Source organism: Kwoniella botswanensis, chromosome 1, assembly GCF_036426115.1.
Source record: "Kwoniella botswanensis chromosome 1, complete sequence".
Classification (NCBI taxonomy): domain Eukaryota; kingdom Fungi; phylum Basidiomycota; class Tremellomycetes; order Tremellales; family Cryptococcaceae; genus Kwoniella; species Kwoniella botswanensis.
Window position 1 is genome coordinate 17,973,493 of NC_088599.1, and position 17,518 is coordinate 17,991,010.

The following is a 17,518-nucleotide window of genomic DNA, read 5'->3' on the forward strand; positions in this document are numbered from 1 at the left end:
AGGTCAGCGTATGATGCTGGAGTCGCAGTAGATAATTGTATCCGGCGATATGGAGATTGATCGTTATAACGTTGGATGCTACAAAATAGTGTATCCATTCATTCGGACAGTTCACCGCCAATCACGGGGTATGAGCTGTTCGAGTAATACGTATAACTGTGTCAGATCCGAATGATGCATACCTATTTCGTTATGTGTGTGCATGTCTCAGTTGCATTCCAGCAGATTCCGTACAGCTCATTCCTACAGCCCAAAAGTCGCTCATGCACTGTGGAACTTCTTCACATATACATACCTTTCATGATTCGTTTCATGATATCCTCCCGCCTTTACACTACGACAATACCAAGCCGGAAGGATACTAGTCCAACATGGATGCAGTAACGGACGAGCTAACAGAGATGATGTTACATTTTCTCGACCCCTCATCAATCATCAGCTGCGCTCAAGTCTGTCAACGATTCAACCGAATCATCACCAAATCAAGCCGGGTACAGCTTCGTCTTCATCGTTATCTTCATGTCCCACTCAGCTTGATCCCGTGAACGGATGTGCGACGACCTACTCCTCCACGCCATCACATGTTCTTTTAACAAGTCTTAAAGAGCGAGAGAGTAACTTCGCATCGTTCTCCCCAAAGCATAGCACCCTATCTATCGGACCAGACGAACGTATACTTGCTGCCTATGGGCAACGGATCATCACCAGTCGTGCTAAAGCATTACCCGTTTTAGACCAAGGGGTGTCAAAGTGGGCGGCAATGGTGGAGTACAAAGAAACAGTGGATGGAGATCTGAGAACATGGGCCAAAAAGAAACATTTGTGGGATTTTGAACCGTTGAGAATATCAGTCGACCTTGAGAGGGACTTGGTTATGGCCAGTGAAGTGTATCGAGGGGAAGATCGATCGATGATCAAATTCTTCTCGCTAAGTGGAGATCCTATCCCTTGTCGAGAAAAACATCTGCGGTGGAGCGGACAATCAAGAAACCTCGAAGGAGGCCCTAGAAGAACAATGTTCGGTCCATTGAACTCATTCATAGTAGTCGCACCTCCAAGTTTGAATATATTTAGCTTATTTGATGGACAGCAACTAGCCGTGAGTGTTTGAATACCCCTAGCGTCATTCATCTGAACTCCTAGTCCAACCATAGGCGATCACCATTCCTGGTGGAATCAAGTCGAGCCATGTAATACAATGCGTCTGGCCGAACTACATAACAATTTCATCTTCCATAATATGGACTTGGTGAGTTGGTCAATCAGTAACCAACTCTGGAAAGACTCGCTAATTGATGGTTGTATGTCAGGGCAGGAAATCCAGACAAAGATGCCGGTCTTGATCAGCGTTTATTCATCTATGATCTTAACAATATTCTTTTGAGCAACAAAGACAAACCCGGTCCCAAGATCGTCAATAAACCACATTACAAACTTATCTATCCCAGAGCAATATCCGATCTCCCTCCTCACATCCATAAGAAGCTGCAAGAGATCTACCCCGATAAAGTCCCCCGTATGTGCGGCTCTTGGCACGGGGATTTTCATAAAAGTGGAATTATACAGTTGTTCCTGTCATTGTGCGAGCTCCAAAGATATCCCCACCCAGGACCATCATATGACCTGTTGATTTATATTGATATCAATCGCCTACTCGAATCTCTCTCTCGCTCTAAGTCAAGACGGACAGAATGGCAAATTATCCCGCTAAAGAAATGGTACCCTTTCTCCTACATGCACCTTGAAGAATCGAACAGGGATGAGGGTTGGGGTGGGAATAATCGGTCGATAGCAGGTTCCAAAGCATTTGCGTGGAAGCGAATGAGATATACGGACGAAATAAAGATATATTGCCACGACTTGAATCAACGTATTCTTCGGTTTAAAGGAGATATGGGATCAGCTCTGGGTGGTGGAAAGAGTATGTTCATGCCCCAAGTAGTCGCCTCAAAGGAGGAAGATATCAGGAAGAAGGTCAGTGCCGCCTTAACCCTCCGCTTTAGATGGGTACATAAGATCTCCACGCAATAACTGATGTCATTTGATTATTGTGCTCGCTCCGTAGGATTCACCGTTCACCAACATCAGCGTGACCCGCTCGGAGATTACTTCAGAATCTCTTGGAGCGATAACACGCAAGGCCGTTTGCAAGTTGGAGAAGACTGATGGATTGTGGCCGACTATGCGGTTTGACGGCGAAAGATTGTTCCTCCAGCACCAGGTAGGCATGTTTTGCATATCATGATTTCTAGTCACATAGGCTAATTGCTGAAAACCTGTATTTTAAGCAATTGATACCATCGGAATGTAAAGAACCTAAAGTAGAGATATACGATTTTCGATGATGATGATAATGATACCGATGATGTTGATGATGATGATGACATTGTTTCAAGTGTCTGAATCATCAAAGGTGATAAGTCGTTCTCGGAGTAGAATAACTATATGAATGTACAAATGTTCAGCGTGCGAGTAAGGCCAGAAGCGTGACTGCGATTCGTCAATCACCAATTAATTTCATGCGCTGTATCACTAAATTTACAGTACCGGATATGACATGACGATCACGTTGCGGTTTAATCTTATCAATCGGATTTCCCCGACCCTCCGACCAATTTGGGCTAGAGATCACGCCATCGATGAGCAATTGTCATTTGTATGTGTAGCTAGCTGATGTACAAGTCTTACTCGGACAGGGAGGAAGGGATCCAAAAATAAGCATGAGAAAGGCTGTTGTCAACTTGGGCACGGCTGCAAGTACAAGTAAGCAGAATGAGTGTGGTCGGATTAAACCGAAAAGAATTGGTCAACAATTCAATCACGACTTATTTGTGCTTTTGCTCGTGCTCGTCATTCTGCGTTACACAAATAGACTAAAGGTCAAGCTATGCGGATGTATATATATACATATACCTGCATCCTAAAGGACGAGCAGTCAAAAGACCGGTAGATTTGTTTCCTCTCCTTGATTATCCAGTGTAAAGTAAAGCCAATTTCGACTCTATAACCATAATGCCAGTAGCTGTCCCACAAATCTTCAAGTACGATTACGTACCGGAGACTAAAGAGAACTTGGATTGGGCTGACCGTAAGTATCTATCTACCTTCTCTCGGGCATATCATGAAGGTGCAGCTGATTATAGGCCATATGGCTGTGAATAATGTAGTACCTACAATCGACTTATCTAAATTTTCCAACCCCGAGGGAAAAGCTGAACTTGCTCAAATATTGATCGAAGCAATTCGAACTAAAGGTTTCTTCTACGTTACCAACTTCGGTATCCCCCAGGAGAAAGTCGATCGACAATTCTACCTCGGTTCCAAGTTTTACGATTTACCATTAGAGGAGAAATCCAAATATATTCCTGATTTGGAAAATGGGGAGTATAATGGGTATAGACCTGCTGGAAGAGCTGCGTTGGCTGGGGGTGTAAGGGATCAGACCGAGGTTTATAATATCCCTAGTGAGTGTGATCATCGATCTGTCGTACATTATGCACTTTGAGAGGCAATGGTATTCATAGGAAGATGCGTAAAAGTTGGATGTTGACTGTAATTTACGTATACAGAATTCGACGGATACCACGATAGAGATCATCCAGATGTAATCAAAGAGAACATCGGTGAGATCGAAGAATTTGCCCGAGTAAGCTGAATGATTTGTTCCACTACAGTATGTATCACAAAACGTCTTAGCGCTTATCCACTGGTATGGATGTTTTAGTCACTTCACACCAATGTTCTTGATCCTCTTCACGCCCTAATCGCCATCGCCCTCGAATTGCCAGAAGATTTCTTCATCAATCTCCACAAGTACGAGAACCCTTCAGAAGATCATCTTCGTTATATGATGTACAGGCATTTCTCAGGTGATCAACTCAAGAAACTCACAGAGGAAGGTGATGGGTTGTATTCATTGGGTCATACAGATTTGGGTACATTGACTTTATTATTCCGACAACCTGTCGCTGCGTTACAGATCAAAGATCATAAGACGAATGATTGGAAATGGGCTAAACCACTTGATGGTTCTTTGACTGTCAATACCTGCGATGCGTTGAGTTTCTTAACTGGAGGTTACATCAAAAGTACCGTTCATAGAGTAAGTATAACTCTCACATCAACTTGCAACGCCCATATTGACGTACTACACACCGGTGCTAATTTGACATGTGCTACTGTAGGTATCGGTCCCTCCCCCTGATCAAAATCAGTACGACCGACTAGGTTTACTCTACTTTGCTCGACCCTCCAACGACCTCCCATTGAAAACTATCAAATCCCCCTTGTTGGAAAGAGAAGGTTTCACTCAGAATGAATTCGAGAAAGGTGGTCACAAAGTACCTACGATGGGAGAGTTCGTCAAGCTCAAGCAGACTTGGCAACAGAAGAAGAGACAGAACTATAGGGAAAGGGAAGATGAGGTGATTGTAGAAGGTTTCAAGGGGAAATATCATGATTAGACCTGACCTTGCAACCCTATCTATGGTTAATTGTATGATAATGCAGCTCTTTGTAACTTGCTTTCTCCGATTTGAATGATTTGTCATTCGTTATTGAGTATCATATGGGAATGTCATCTTGTTCATCATCATTGCACGAATTTATCTGTCACGCTTTGATTGCCATACAGTCGTCCTGTTAATTCTTTTTCACCGACTAGCTGTCGGGCCACCTGCTACTCTGCCTGTTACCCGTAAGGATCCAGCATGCTGTTCGTAAGATCATATACATGTACAAATAGAACCTACATAACCAAATACGAGAAGATCAAGTAATAAGACAAAATAAATAATGGAGAACCAATCAGACTAAGAAGACATTTTTGAGCAAAAAGTATATGATCGCTTGCGAATGATTATCAGACCTACTCGACCTAACCTCTGGTAAAAACCTTCTCAATGACCTTCCCTTGTCCCTCCGAATCAATCAACTTATACCCATTCGTCCTGAACAGCTGAGATTTCAAGAAAGGTCCCACATCATAAATTTCTAATTCTTTCGCACGCTTTTCCAATTGGTTCAATTTGATTTGTACTTTTTCAAGATCGGTACCACGTTGTAATCTATATTGTTGTGATAATTCCTTGACGATTTGTCCAAGTAAGAAAGACAACAGTTCTTCGTGATCTGTAGCTTGATGCACGTATTTTCGGAATCCCTATTTCACACAATAACCAAACTCATACAATCAGTATTATTCTCCCAGGAAGATCAAGCAACACCAAACTTACCCTTTCAAGAGTCTTCTTGATACTCATCTTCTGGGCATTCACGAAACTTCCCACTGCCACCTGAATTGCCAAATCGATATCATCACTTCTGACATACTCTCTCAAGTGCATCTTCGCACTGGCCTCTGACATTCGGATCATCGATTCCAGATGTCTGACTGTAATAGGGAAAGAACCAGTAGCTAGGGATTCTCTTCGAAGGTCTGCGTAAAGTCGAGCAAGTTTGTCTTGATCAAGTTGATGAAGTTTAGGTCGGATGTGTTCTTTAGAGTACATAATGTATTTACGGAGTACATCTTGAGGTATTATCTGTGCAATACCAAAAGTCAGCTCAAGCCTCAATCATAATGAATACGAAACTGGTGTAGTATACGAATCGAAGGAAGAATGGCAAGAAGACAGAAACTTTTCGATCACACTCACATCAGCATCAACCGAAGTAGTCACGTTGACCTCATCTCTCGCCTCATTGAACTGTGGGTGAGATCTGAGATGCGATCCGACCACGAACTGAGCGAGCATTTCGTCCTGCACTGGATCCACCGCATCTTTCACTACGCACAACACGTCGAAACGGGATAAGATCGGTTCGGTAAGTTCCACATTCTGTTGGAAGGGGATCGTAGGGTTGTATCTTCCCCTGATGGGATTCGCAGCTGCTATGATCGCACATCGAGCTTGGAGGGAAGTTACAATACCAGCTTTGGAAATCGAGATAGATTGTTGTTCCATAGCTTCGTGGATGGAAGTTCGATCCGCATCATTCATCTTGTCGAACTCGTCAATCAGACAATGTCCTTTGTCCGCTAATACCAATGCTCCACCTTCCAAAGTCCATTCTCTAGTGATTGGATCTTTCCTGACGGACGCAGTCAAACCGACCGCAGAAGCTCCTTGACCAGTAGTGAATACCGCTCGACTTGCTGTTTTCTCCACGTATTTCAGGAACTGGGATTTGGCTGTACCGGGATCACCCAGTAATAATACGTTGATATCGCCTCGAATTCGATGTTTACGGTTGATGTCTTTCGGTACACCACCAAAGAGAGATAACGCAATAGCAGTCTTGATATCATCGTGACCATAGATCGATGGTGCGATCGATTTGACGATTCGCTTGGCGATTCTCTCGTCTTTAGCCATGGACCTAATCATCTTCTCATCTTCCTCGGTCAACCTAACAGCAGCGAACAAGTCTTCTTTCTTGTTAATGTGATTTGCTTCCAGTACAGTTGAGAATACAGGGAAACCATTCTTGGTGTTAAGCGAAGCATCGAAATTGTTTCGGTAGATACCAGTAACTTCAATTTCTTCTCCAGGCTTAGCCATATCGATTAAATCCCATAAAAGCACAACTTCTCTATGTCGAGGTAAACGACCAGCGGGAACACTTCCAGGGGATTCTTGTAAGGTCATCTTTTGGTAATTTCTATAAACGGTTTGTTCCGAGTTGACGCTGAATGGTCCTCTACTTTCACAAGCTGAACAGAAGGAGATCTTCAATTCTTTATTGGTGTCTTGGAAGAAAGGACCCAAAGTCGCACCACATTTACCACAGTCGAATTTGACGTATTTCAATTGAGGGAAAACACCAGTTCGTCTAGTGACTACACCGCTGACTCTCACAAGACAGTTCAAGTTGGATTGTCGCAGATCTCGAAGTGAGAGTGAGGTTGGCAATTCGGTGATTCGAACGTGAATTTCGGAATGGATGTTATCGTACGAGGGGTAGTATAAGAGGATAGCTTCAAGAGCTACTTCGTCGAAAAGAGCTAACATAGGTTGAGGGGAGTTGGCGAGGAAATAGGCTAAGATAGGTCGTGATTGAGCCAAATGTAGGAAAGATACCTCGAGAGATTCGGAGTTGACTGAAACAAGATGATCAGTACTGATTTATCGGGATTCAATGGGTTTACTCACTTTCACCCAGATGTTTGATTCGTTGCCCGTATACGGATTGACCATTCTCATCGACATAAGTCATCAAGAAACTTCTGAAATGCTTTTGCACCGCTCTTCTCACGGAATCAATTGAAACCCATTCAGCGATAGAAGCAGCTTTGACATCACCCAGATGTTCCAACGACATCTCTTCTTCTTCGCCAGCATCATCTTCGTCCATCCTCTCGTCATATTGCCTTCTCCTTCTTCGAGTATTGATACCTGCCAGAGGACCTTCACCTAGTCCATCCATATCTTCATCATCTGATTGTAAGAAAGCAGGCATGTGATCTCTTCTTCCTGCTCTTCTACCTCCCAGTCCTCGATCCCTTCGATCCATCGCTCGTTCAGCGGCAAGTCGTTCACCTCGAGTCATCTCGGCGACAGAAGATCGATCATCCAGATCTGCTTGGGAGTATGTATCGAGAGCATCGTTGGCATCGTAATCCCTGCATGGCTATATCAGCAAAGCGGGGAATCTGGGAGTAGCGATTTGACTCACTCCATCATTCGCTCATTGAATAGATCTTCCCCATCTTCATCCTCATCATCGTCACCTTCTCTTGCTCTACCCATCTGTCTCATCTCGACCTCAGCGTCGTCTCCGACATCCGCTTCATCACCAAAGTCAGAGAAAGGTGCGGGTGGAGAGGAAGGTGGAAGTGATGATGGAGGAGGAGAAGAGGAACGGGGACCTGATGGACCAGCAGTGGGTGATCTGGAACGAGATCGTTGACGCTTGGTTCTCGGTTGGGAGGAAGGGGGAATAGGCGGTGAAGACTATTCGGAAGTGTCAGCTGGCCAATCAACATGATTGGCACGAAATAGCTCACCATGGTAGATCCAAGGTTGCGATAGTCCAAGTTAGTCAGTAAAATGAAGAGTACTAGAAGGAATTGTACAGTGACAAATGAGCAATGATCAATGGAAATGAGAATATGAGTAAATGAGGGAAAACGAGGGGAACGCGTAAATCGACAACCCTCATATCCCCCTTAGACGCGACGACGCGCCAACTGACTAGATATCAGATCAATTTATCACACTTTATCCCAAACCAGTACTCTGTATGCGCAGACCATTTAAATCACCTCGAAGATTAGATATTTTGACTTCAAAAGTTACAAGATCTCATAAACCGACTTCAAAACAAAAATCTACGCTGCTCTCATCTGCAATTCAGCAACCTACAAATCACCATGGCAGACCTCAACTTCCCCCCTCTGGTACTAGCATCGTCCAGCTCAAGTATTGTCGCCGTCGCAGGTGCTACCCTCATCGTTCATGATCTACAAACATCACAGACCATCTCTTCCCCTTCAGTCGATAACAGGGCTCATCAGAATGGGTTCATCCGACATATAGCGGTCAGTGAAGATGGGAAGATCATAGTCAGTGTAGGAGATGATAAGAGCTTGAAAGTATGGGATGTGACACAAGACGAAATCAAACTCAGGAGTACTAGGTCAGCTCATATCCTTCATTTACTTGGAAAGTAAATAGCTAACGCGGTCATCTCGTATCTAGAGGTCTCATCAAGAAAGCTTCATGTGTGACATTATCACCTGAGGGAGGTATCATCGTATCAGACAAAGTAGGAGATGTATATCAGTGAGCCATTCTCTCCTTCACAATCTTTCAAGAAAGCTCACCATTCATGTACGTCAGATACCCCCTCGACCCCATACCATCCGACCCTTCAACTTCGAAACCACCAATGCACGCTATGGTGTCTGACCCAACTAAGAACCCAGAGTCTGATTACTTACTAGGTAAGCTAGTTTGTACATGCCGTGTGGTCAGCGGTCCATCAGCTCACTTGAACACGATAGGTCACGTATCAATCCTTACCTCTCATTTGACCACACCCGATTCGAAGCATATCATATCAGCCGACAGGGATGAACATATCAGAGTATCTAGATACCCCAAATCTTTCGTCATGGAAAGGGCTCTTTTCGGACATGATTCGTGAGTCTCTCATCTATTACACCTCAAGATCAAGAGCAAATACTTACGTCATATATCATACATTCGGTAGATTCGTCTCCTCCCTTCACATTCCTTCTACGCACCCAAATATTCTAATCTCAGGTGGTGGTGATCCCTCATTACGTATATGGGACTGGACAACCGGATCATCTATATCAAAAGTAGATATATACCCCGCAATCTTACCTCACAGGAAAGTCCGAAGTTACATGAGAAAGAACAGATCAAAGGGCAGGATGAGAAAAACGGATGAAAACGCATCCTCAGAACAGGATGTAGAAGGAGAGGAAGAGACGTTTTATTCTGCTCCTGAGGGATATATCTTACCTTCGGGACAAGGTGTATGCATCAAGAAGATCCAAACTACTGTTGTGGGAGATAAGACGATAGTAGTGTTCTTCTCCGAAGGGTAAGTGAACGATTGAGTGTTTCCTATCGGGAAGGAATTTAGCTTATATATGACGAACAGCGCATCCGCTATACATTCCTTCATATTACCATCCGACCTCTCTTCCTCACCTACGGTACATACACAACCCTTACCATACCCTATACTAGATTTCGCATTCTTACCCAACCAAGACGGAAAAATTCTACTATCGTTAGATACAGCTTGGGGAGTGTTGAAGAAGAACCCTGGACCAGGCATAGAAAGTAGACAGGAGGCCATACCACGTGATGAACTGCAACAGGAGGAGAAAGAGTCATTGAATGGCTTCTTCAAGGAAATTCAGATAGGAGATAACGGCGAGGTAAGTCATTTCTGTTTGCCACAACGATTCCGCGTCGATTGACAATGCTCTTCTTTCGTATAGCTATGTGAAACCTCGGATAATTCCTTCTCCTCATCGATTATCCCTTCACTGCCTAAAACAGATTTCAAAACACTATCCAATCTCAACCTCTACCCTTTGATCAACATTTTACCCAAATGGCCAGGTTTGGAAGAAGAAGGAATAGAAGGTGGAGATACACCAACTCCACCAATCGAAGAGGAGGCAGACGGCATTTCACTCGCACCAACATCAATGACCGCCCGTACATTCGGAGGAACCAAGAGGAACTACACCAAAGAAGAATTGACCACGATGAATTCAAAAGTATTGGGGAGATTGAAATCCCAGGGAGTGGATATAGGTAATTTATTAGTGCAGAGACAGAAAAAGGCCAAAGAGGATAGGAAGAAGAAGGCCCAGGAGGCTAATGAGAGGTTGAAAGTCCAGGAAGAACAGAGGAAAGTAAAAGCAGAGGAGAAGCAATCGAACAAGAAGAGGAAGACTGTACAGATCAGTGAAGAGGAGATGAGTAATGCTTAACGCGGGTATGTAGAGGGTATTATACATATATATATATATAATGCATTTTGGCATAATTCAGTGCGATGTATAATTTGGTGGGGTATATAAACTGTACTATCTTTCAAATGATAGAAACATATGAACTGAATCTGCGATCAGATCTACCAGTTTTCGCTATCAAGCGTTATTTTAGGATGACACAGAACTCTACTTCATGTTCTCTGTATCAGGGGAGATCAAGATGACTGATTCATCAATCGACTGACATTACCCGTCTATTCCCTAGGCTTGGTCAGCCCTCTCAGTGTCAAGTCATAAACCACATCCTCGCATCTCTTCAAATCGTATTTCAGGGAATCGAATTTCCGTCTTAGAGCATCGTTTCGAAGGTTGAGCTATCATCGGAACCGAAAACCAAATGAGTTCCTGGATCACTTCCGACATCCATGAGGACAGGAGAAGAGAGACATGGACAGCTTACTAAAGAATAACTAGCAAATATATCATTTACGAAACTCGATATCTTTATAGGCAATTCAAAGTTCTGGGAGGTTACAGCATTTATTGATAATCTAGGCTATTCTCCGTACATATCATTGAATCAGCTACTCGTCCACATCTTGTGAAAAAGGACAAACCAGCTGGTAGAATAAAGAGGACACGTACAAGTTCGTTGACAGCTCCTATCACACCTTGCAAGTAATCTTCAGCCGATAATTGAAGTACGCTCGTCGAGTCATCTTGTACTATTCCATTCTCAATATTAGCATCAACTTCTCCTTGTATCTCGTTATTTGCTATCGACAAGGGTGTATAGGGTTTAGAGTGACTTACTACCAAGAATAGTAGATATAGTATGCGAAGGAGTCAATTCATCATGCAATATGAATCTGGCTAGTACGATTGATGTAGTGAGATTACGCATAGTTGGACCAAGTGCAAATTGGTATCTACCAAAAAAAGTTTACATTAAAGTTAGCTCGGCTGATTTTTCTGATCTGATTGTGATGACTTAGGTAAATCAAGATTATAGGGAAATGAGTTTGACATACCGATAAAATTCATTCTCTGGTATCAGCCTAGCTACGTCCACCCATAAAGGTTGAGTACGGCATATGATGTTTATGGCATTTTCACAGATCTCAGCGTCTATTCCATTGCAACACATCATATCAGCCTTGAACTTCACGTGTAGCATGAAATGAAGAGATCAATGTAGAGATATAGCATACATACGTTGTGAAAAAGGCGCTGAATGTAATCTGTTTAATTCCGTAGTAGCTGACCTTGAGAGATCGTCAATCGGTTCGATGGATTCTCGGATTTGCTATGAAACGCAATCGGACGGATCAGCTTCATGAGCTCGTGATGACTCATTGCCCATATATATAAATATATATAGATATAGCTCTATCTGAGGCGTACTAAACAGGAGTATGTTAATCTTCAATCTACTCACCTTTTTGAGATTCTGATCATTCTCCAATAATTCGATAGCGGAAGATAATGTCTCGCTGACTGTTTGAGCTCGAGAGGAGGACGCTGTCTCTACTGACATCATGTACGCAAATATGCTATCCTTCTGTTGGGGCTAGATGTGCAAGAGATGTGTGCAGCAAGTGATAATGTGATTAATAACAGAGAAGAGAGATGGATGCACCAGAAAGACAGTATTTGAAGTGAGGTCAATGATCAGTTCCCAACTTTTTCATCCACTCTCGATATCTTGTGACGTCACGATATTCGAACAATATACAGCTTCGAACGTACAACTTCGAACGAGAGATGGACAGGAACGGACATCAAAGTGGGATGTGATCTTAACATACGCATACGCATACGCATACGTGGTAAAGAACTATTCAAAAGTCTGTCGACCAAGATCTGTCTTTGTGATCTCTGTCGAGAGAAGCTCAAGCTTCACCAGCGGTCGGTAGTCTCAATAGCTCGTTGACAATCCACATAAAATTTACGGATCGAGAGCATCCAATCACCATGACGTATGCAGTATGTGTATCTGTATACTTCGATTGGTAGTGGTAGGAGCACTCGGACCGCCAGATCTGAAGGGTCGAAAAGGAAAGAGAATACTGAATTTCAAGGAATGAATTAATTCTGAGTCTTTGATTCTCTTCCTTTTTGCTTTCACTACACTGCAATGCAAGTAAGAACGCAAAGATGGATCGACTAGATGATGACACTCTCATCTCGATATTCCAGCACCTCCCACCCGAGGATGTCCTCACATGCTCTCAAGCATGCAGGAAGATGAACGGGGTTATCCGAAACTCATCAATACTACAACTCACCGTGTATCAGCACCTATATCCACCACCAAAATACATGAAACACAAGGGAAGCTACGAGAATGGAAAATTATCATCCTCACGAGAGGAGTTAGAACGATTGATACGTAGGGAACGCAACCTCACTCGACTGACGCCCCGATATTCGTCATTCCGGATTCCTAAGGACCAAGAGATACTCTCGATTCATGACGATGCAATTATCACAGTACCTGCATACAGACGAGATCATGATCAAGATCACACACAAATAGCCGTATATGATCTAGCGACTGTCTGGACTATGACGAAGGACCATGATGGAGGTGAAGTAAAGTTGAGGTCAAAAACGATTCAGGTTGACTTCGATCCGTACAAAGGGCGAATAGTAGCGGATATGGAGCAAGGTGTGGTGATCAAGGTGGAGGACAATTGGCCCTCGGATCGAATACATGTGTTCAACATCAAAGTTCACGACCCAGATGAGGAGATCGTTGTAACTCATCATCATTTCGAATTGAAGGTAATATGTCACCAAGATGGGTATGATGTAAACATGGAGCTGGGACAGGACGGGAAATTAATTATCTGGCATACACGGGGCATGTTCGTATATGATTGGAGGAATGGAGTAAAGCAAGATGTGAGTCTTATTTCGGCAACCCTAGTGTGCTGTACAAACCATCCTGATGGGCCAAAATGTAGCTTATCCCCATACCTGGCGGACCAGAGTATGTTAATTGGGTCGGTTATGTCGGACCCGATCTCTTGGCAATAAAGGCACAGTGTCTGACAAGGCAGATGTGAGTCATACAAGACCTCAACTGTACTCTGGTGAAGTTCCGACTTACATGCAGAGTACATCTCGCTCCACGACTATGATGCTGATCAACTACAAAGTCACCCCTTCTATAACCTCGAACTGCTCATGGTCTACGACTTTTCGGATATCAGAGCTCCTGATGTTGATGGTAAACATCCTCCAAACCTCATACTACGAATCCCTAACTTAGTCGATGAACTTCCCAATTCTATCAGCAATGATTTGCCACCATCAAATGATCAGAGACCGACACTGGGTATATGCTGTCTCTTACATGATAGTAACGGGAAGATCGATCTGCTCAATCTGACAGTGAGCAGAGGTGCAAGGTTTCCGGATGCTTGGAAAAAAAAAACCAAGGATTATCGATCTCGCTCCCTTACTCTAGAATCAAGCAGCTGCTCCACTCCAATGCCAGCTCTTCGGCTCAGACCACTGATGGAAAGAGATTCAACTTTAATGATCATCTAATCGTCGAGCCAACGGAATGGACGAAACAAGCTCATTGCCTCTTGAGTAGCAGGCTTGATTACATATCGGATTGTGTGCATGGAACAAAGTTGGTGTTGTGTGAGAACATCCACGACAGAAGACAAGATGCAGAAGTAATTGCTCAAGAAGGGACCGACGCAGATCTTGCGGGGGCGAGACGATATTAAATCACCTGCAGAGATTATAACAGTCGTAAAGTCAAGCACAATTTGTCAAAATCCGAATCCGAGCTTGGTGGTCTGAAGTCAATCGATAATGTGCCATCTGATTTCCCAGTAGGAAAGCAAGTGAGTGGTCATGATCTTCATCTCGAAAGCAGCTGATGTTGACGTTGATTGAGCAGAACAGAATCGACCAAAATCAATTGACTATGAATTGAGCATGTCACTCGCCGATAAGGAGGGAATAACGTACATTCAGTCTCAATGCTTTTTCGATTTGCCGAGACGAGAGCCTTCAAACTTACCGGATTATCGCATCGAACACCTTTTCTTCACTGGGGAGAAACTATACATCGAAGATTATGTGAGTGTTGTCGACATGATATGTTGACTGCAAGCTTATATAGATGATGATAGCATGGCTGGGTTGACATGCTCGACTTTGCTGCATAATTGCATTCGTCGACCTTGGGGATACCGGCGCTGACTAGATGACAATCAAGAGATGGATATGATGGGACGTATCATGAAGTGTGCATCGAGCTGGGATCGTTTAGATGGAGTGGAACAGAAAGTGTTCGTACGTTTAGCTTCGTACTCGGCATAGAGTATTTGTATATAGGAGATAAGATGATTAAGCATAATTTCGCCATTGCAATGAGATGCACTGATCAGACATGCTGAGAATCACCTTTCCCTTGTAGATATCACTCGTTCCTAGTCGGATACCGGGTCGTGTATCAGATATAGCCGGAAGTTGTACCGAAGAAGACAAAGGTAGGGAGAGCGATTACAGTGAAGCTAGCGTGTTCACTCCTTTCAGGTCTATTCAGCATATTGGACATGTTTTACTGTAAGAGACGACACAATATCATGTTTTTCCTTCTTTGCTCTTACCGTATTGAGAGATGATCGAATCGTCAGCATGCTCAGTCTACCGGAGGAACCACTCGAGGCCTTTTTAACCAGACTCGATTTTCTATCGATTATAGCTTGTTCGTCAACTTGCAAAAAGCTCAATCAGATCGTCACCACTTCAATACCTGTCCAGCTCAAGCTTCATCGTGCTCTGTACCAAGACCATACAAGAAGTTCTGAGAAGCTACAGGAGTTGAAAGACCCGGCACTTGCTGTAGACCAACTGTCGAATTTGATCAAACGACATGAAGCATTTGAAGAGTTCGAACCATCGCTAACCACCTACGACCTTGGTGCGGGTCAAGAGATAGTCTCGGCATATGGTGGATATATAGCTACTGTACCATGTGAGGGCCATGAGGATCCAGAAATCGATGAGAACGGATATACCAACATATTGACCTTGATCAAGATACCAGCAAGCAAAGCAAGTGCAATTGAAAAGACGAAGAAGAAGGTCATTCTAGAAGGTCAAGTGTCTTCCGTCATAGTGGACATTTCTAAAAACCTCGTCATCGTCAGACAATTCTCAGAAGATGATATGCGCGTCAGAGCACACATATATAGACTGTACAGCTCCAACGTCATTGAGCCTGATCAGCTGGAATATCAAGGAGCAGGAACAATAGATCTTGGACAGTTCTTTCCAGGTGATGAGGATGAGGTAGAACACGTTCCGTGGAGAATAGCTGTTGGTCCCAAGGATATGTTCTTGGTGGAAGGAGATGTAGACGTGAGAGTGTATAGCTGGATGGATGGCAGACTCATGTGTGTGAGTTTTGAAAGTTGCCCCCTAATCTCGAGATTTGTAAACTGACGAGTAGTAAATGGAAGAACCTCAAACTACCTTGCGTTACAAATAGCACTTACTCCGTTGATTGGATTGGATATGACGTCATTGCCTTGAGGATATTCCTGCTAGCACCTTCGTAAGCCACTTACTCTTATCAGCCTAAGTAGAGTGGAATCTGATAAATTATAAAACAGGAAGCACGACCATTCAACAGACAGAAATTTCGATCGTTCACAATATCTCCTTATATACCAGACCAAAGATCTTTCCCCCGACCTTACGATACATCCAACTCGTCCTACGATAGTCTTAACTTTCCCAACCCAATTATTGGATCTTCCAAGCCACATCCGAAACCGTATGTTGCCATCTGACACTCACTTTCATCTCGATAGTCCTCCTGGACACGGACATAGTGGATCAGCAACATCAGAGATTTTACACCTTACAATATGGTAGGAAAGCGAACTCAACAGGAGAGAATACCGGTACGAGAAGCGACAAGGTATCTCTATAGTGTTCCCACCTGGAAAGCTGAAAGCATTGGTTCAAGATGTCTTGAAAGGAAAAGTTACCTCTACTAATAGGAGTAAAGAATGGACAAAAAGTACACTTCGGTTCCCTCCAGAGACAGCTGTGATCGAACCGAAACACTGGTGGAGATGCTCTTTCTGGGGATTTGAAGATTCTCTAACAGCAAAGAACGATAGTTGTTCATTTGGAAGTAAGGTTGTATCCTATCGAAATAGCATGGACTATCAGGGGAGTCACGATCATCGGTATGTCCAATTGTTGGACCTCAATCCTAAGATTCTTAGCGTACATCCACCTTTGGGGACTGCCTTGGGAGGTATGGGGAGAAAGATGGATCTGGTAATCAAGAATATCTCAAACCAATACCAAAGGGATACAAAGGTGAGTCCCAATCGCTAATTCGTAAGATATGTAGTAAAGACTGATTATCGACCTCTCATATATGTCTGTAGACCTTAAAGCGTGAGATCACTTTCGGTAGTTCGACTCGAACGATCGTGCCATCCTCTGGAGAAACCCTAGGTGCCGTGTGTTATCAACTCAAGTACGCCTATCGAGACAATCGTGTCGCATCGATACATTATGAAGGAGAGATGATTATAGTGGAGTACGAGGTAAGCCTGAAACAACGTAAATTCGATGGCAGCATACGGTTGACTATATGAGCGATTCTATGTAGAATTCCGAGGTAGATGTGTGGCGAATTGAATAAAGGCGAAGCGCATATGATAGCCTTCCAAATACACGATATGATAATGGCAGCCCTTGTGAAAAGAACTCGGACAGGATATGGGTGAAGAGTAAACAATTTGCAGATTGCGACGCAAGGAGAGAAGCTTTCATCTGAAACCAGTGTGTAATCAATGACAAACTATATGTATACAAGATGCAGGAATTTTCAGACTTTCGGAACTTGCATGGTACATCATATTGAATCCCGGTCATTGTCGTTCTCATACCTCGTCCAGATACCGACTACTAGATGTTAATGGAAGAAGTGCCAGTCAGAATTTCGCTAGGTCAGGACTGAATAGCCAGCTTGCTAGG

The 17,518-nt window shown here is 43.5% G+C and overlaps 7 protein-coding genes across 7 annotated transcripts; 5 read left to right on the forward strand and 2 right to left on the reverse strand.

Moving 5' to 3' along the window:
- Positions 1–371: 371 nt before the first annotated feature.
- On the forward strand, positions 372–1,622 carry L199_006786 (uncharacterized protein; the record flags this gene model as incomplete). The annotated part of the gene is made up of 5 exons (XM_064892483.1): positions 372–449; positions 533–1,099; positions 1,155–1,249; positions 1,311–1,516; positions 1,567–1,622. 5 exons carry the CDS (start codon positions 372–374, stop codon positions 1,620–1,622), a joined length of 1,002 nt encoding a protein of 333 aa, XP_064748555.1.
- A 112-nt stretch (positions 1,623–1,734) lies between these two features.
- Positions 1,735–2,345, forward strand: L199_006787 (uncharacterized protein; the record flags this gene model as incomplete). Its single annotated transcript, XM_064892484.1, has 3 exons — positions 1,735–1,974; positions 2,066–2,221; positions 2,289–2,345. 3 exons carry the CDS (start codon positions 1,735–1,737, stop codon positions 2,343–2,345), a joined length of 453 nt encoding a protein of 150 aa, XP_064748556.1.
- Positions 2,346–3,012: 667 nt separating this feature from the next.
- On the forward strand, positions 3,013–4,463 carry L199_006788 (uncharacterized protein; the record flags this gene model as incomplete). Its single annotated transcript, XM_064892485.1, has 5 exons — positions 3,013–3,088; positions 3,168–3,464; positions 3,570–3,646; positions 3,725–4,102; positions 4,185–4,463. The coding sequence occupies 5 exons, from the start codon at positions 3,013–3,015 to the stop codon at positions 4,461–4,463; spliced, it is 1,107 nt and encodes a 368-aa protein (XP_064748557.1).
- Positions 4,464–4,876: 413 nt separating this feature from the next.
- On the reverse strand, positions 4,877–7,760 carry L199_006789 (uncharacterized protein; the record flags this gene model as incomplete). Its single annotated transcript, XM_064892486.1, has 5 exons — positions 4,877–5,161; positions 5,235–5,543; positions 5,658–7,102; positions 7,155–7,624; positions 7,678–7,760. The coding sequence occupies 5 exons, from the start codon at positions 7,758–7,760 to the stop codon at positions 4,877–4,879; spliced, it is 2,592 nt and encodes an 863-aa protein (XP_064748558.1).
- A 614-nt stretch (positions 7,761–8,374) lies between these two features.
- L199_006790 (uncharacterized protein) lies at positions 8,375–10,483 on the forward strand (the record flags this gene model as incomplete). The annotated part of the gene is made up of 7 exons (XM_064892487.1): positions 8,375–8,640; positions 8,703–8,786; positions 8,844–8,947; positions 9,008–9,146; positions 9,217–9,576; positions 9,637–9,919; positions 9,983–10,483. 7 exons carry the CDS (start codon positions 8,375–8,377, stop codon positions 10,481–10,483), a joined length of 1,737 nt encoding a protein of 578 aa, XP_064748559.1.
- Positions 10,484–10,740: 257 nt separating this feature from the next.
- On the reverse strand, positions 10,741–12,023 carry L199_006791 (uncharacterized protein; the record flags this gene model as incomplete). Its single annotated transcript, XM_064892488.1, has 7 exons — positions 10,741–10,860; positions 10,947–11,042; positions 11,132–11,211; positions 11,300–11,415; positions 11,518–11,614; positions 11,702–11,792; positions 11,925–12,023. 7 exons carry the CDS (start codon positions 12,021–12,023, stop codon positions 10,741–10,743), a joined length of 699 nt encoding a protein of 232 aa, XP_064748560.1.
- A 3,128-nt stretch (positions 12,024–15,151) lies between these two features.
- L199_006792 (uncharacterized protein) lies at positions 15,152–17,183 on the forward strand (the record flags this gene model as incomplete). The annotated part of the gene is made up of 4 exons (XM_064892489.1): positions 15,152–15,916; positions 16,397–16,852; positions 16,924–17,085; positions 17,151–17,183. The coding sequence occupies 4 exons, from the start codon at positions 15,152–15,154 to the stop codon at positions 17,181–17,183; spliced, it is 1,416 nt and encodes a 471-aa protein (XP_064748561.1).
- Between the last annotated feature and the right edge of the window lie 335 nt (positions 17,184–17,518).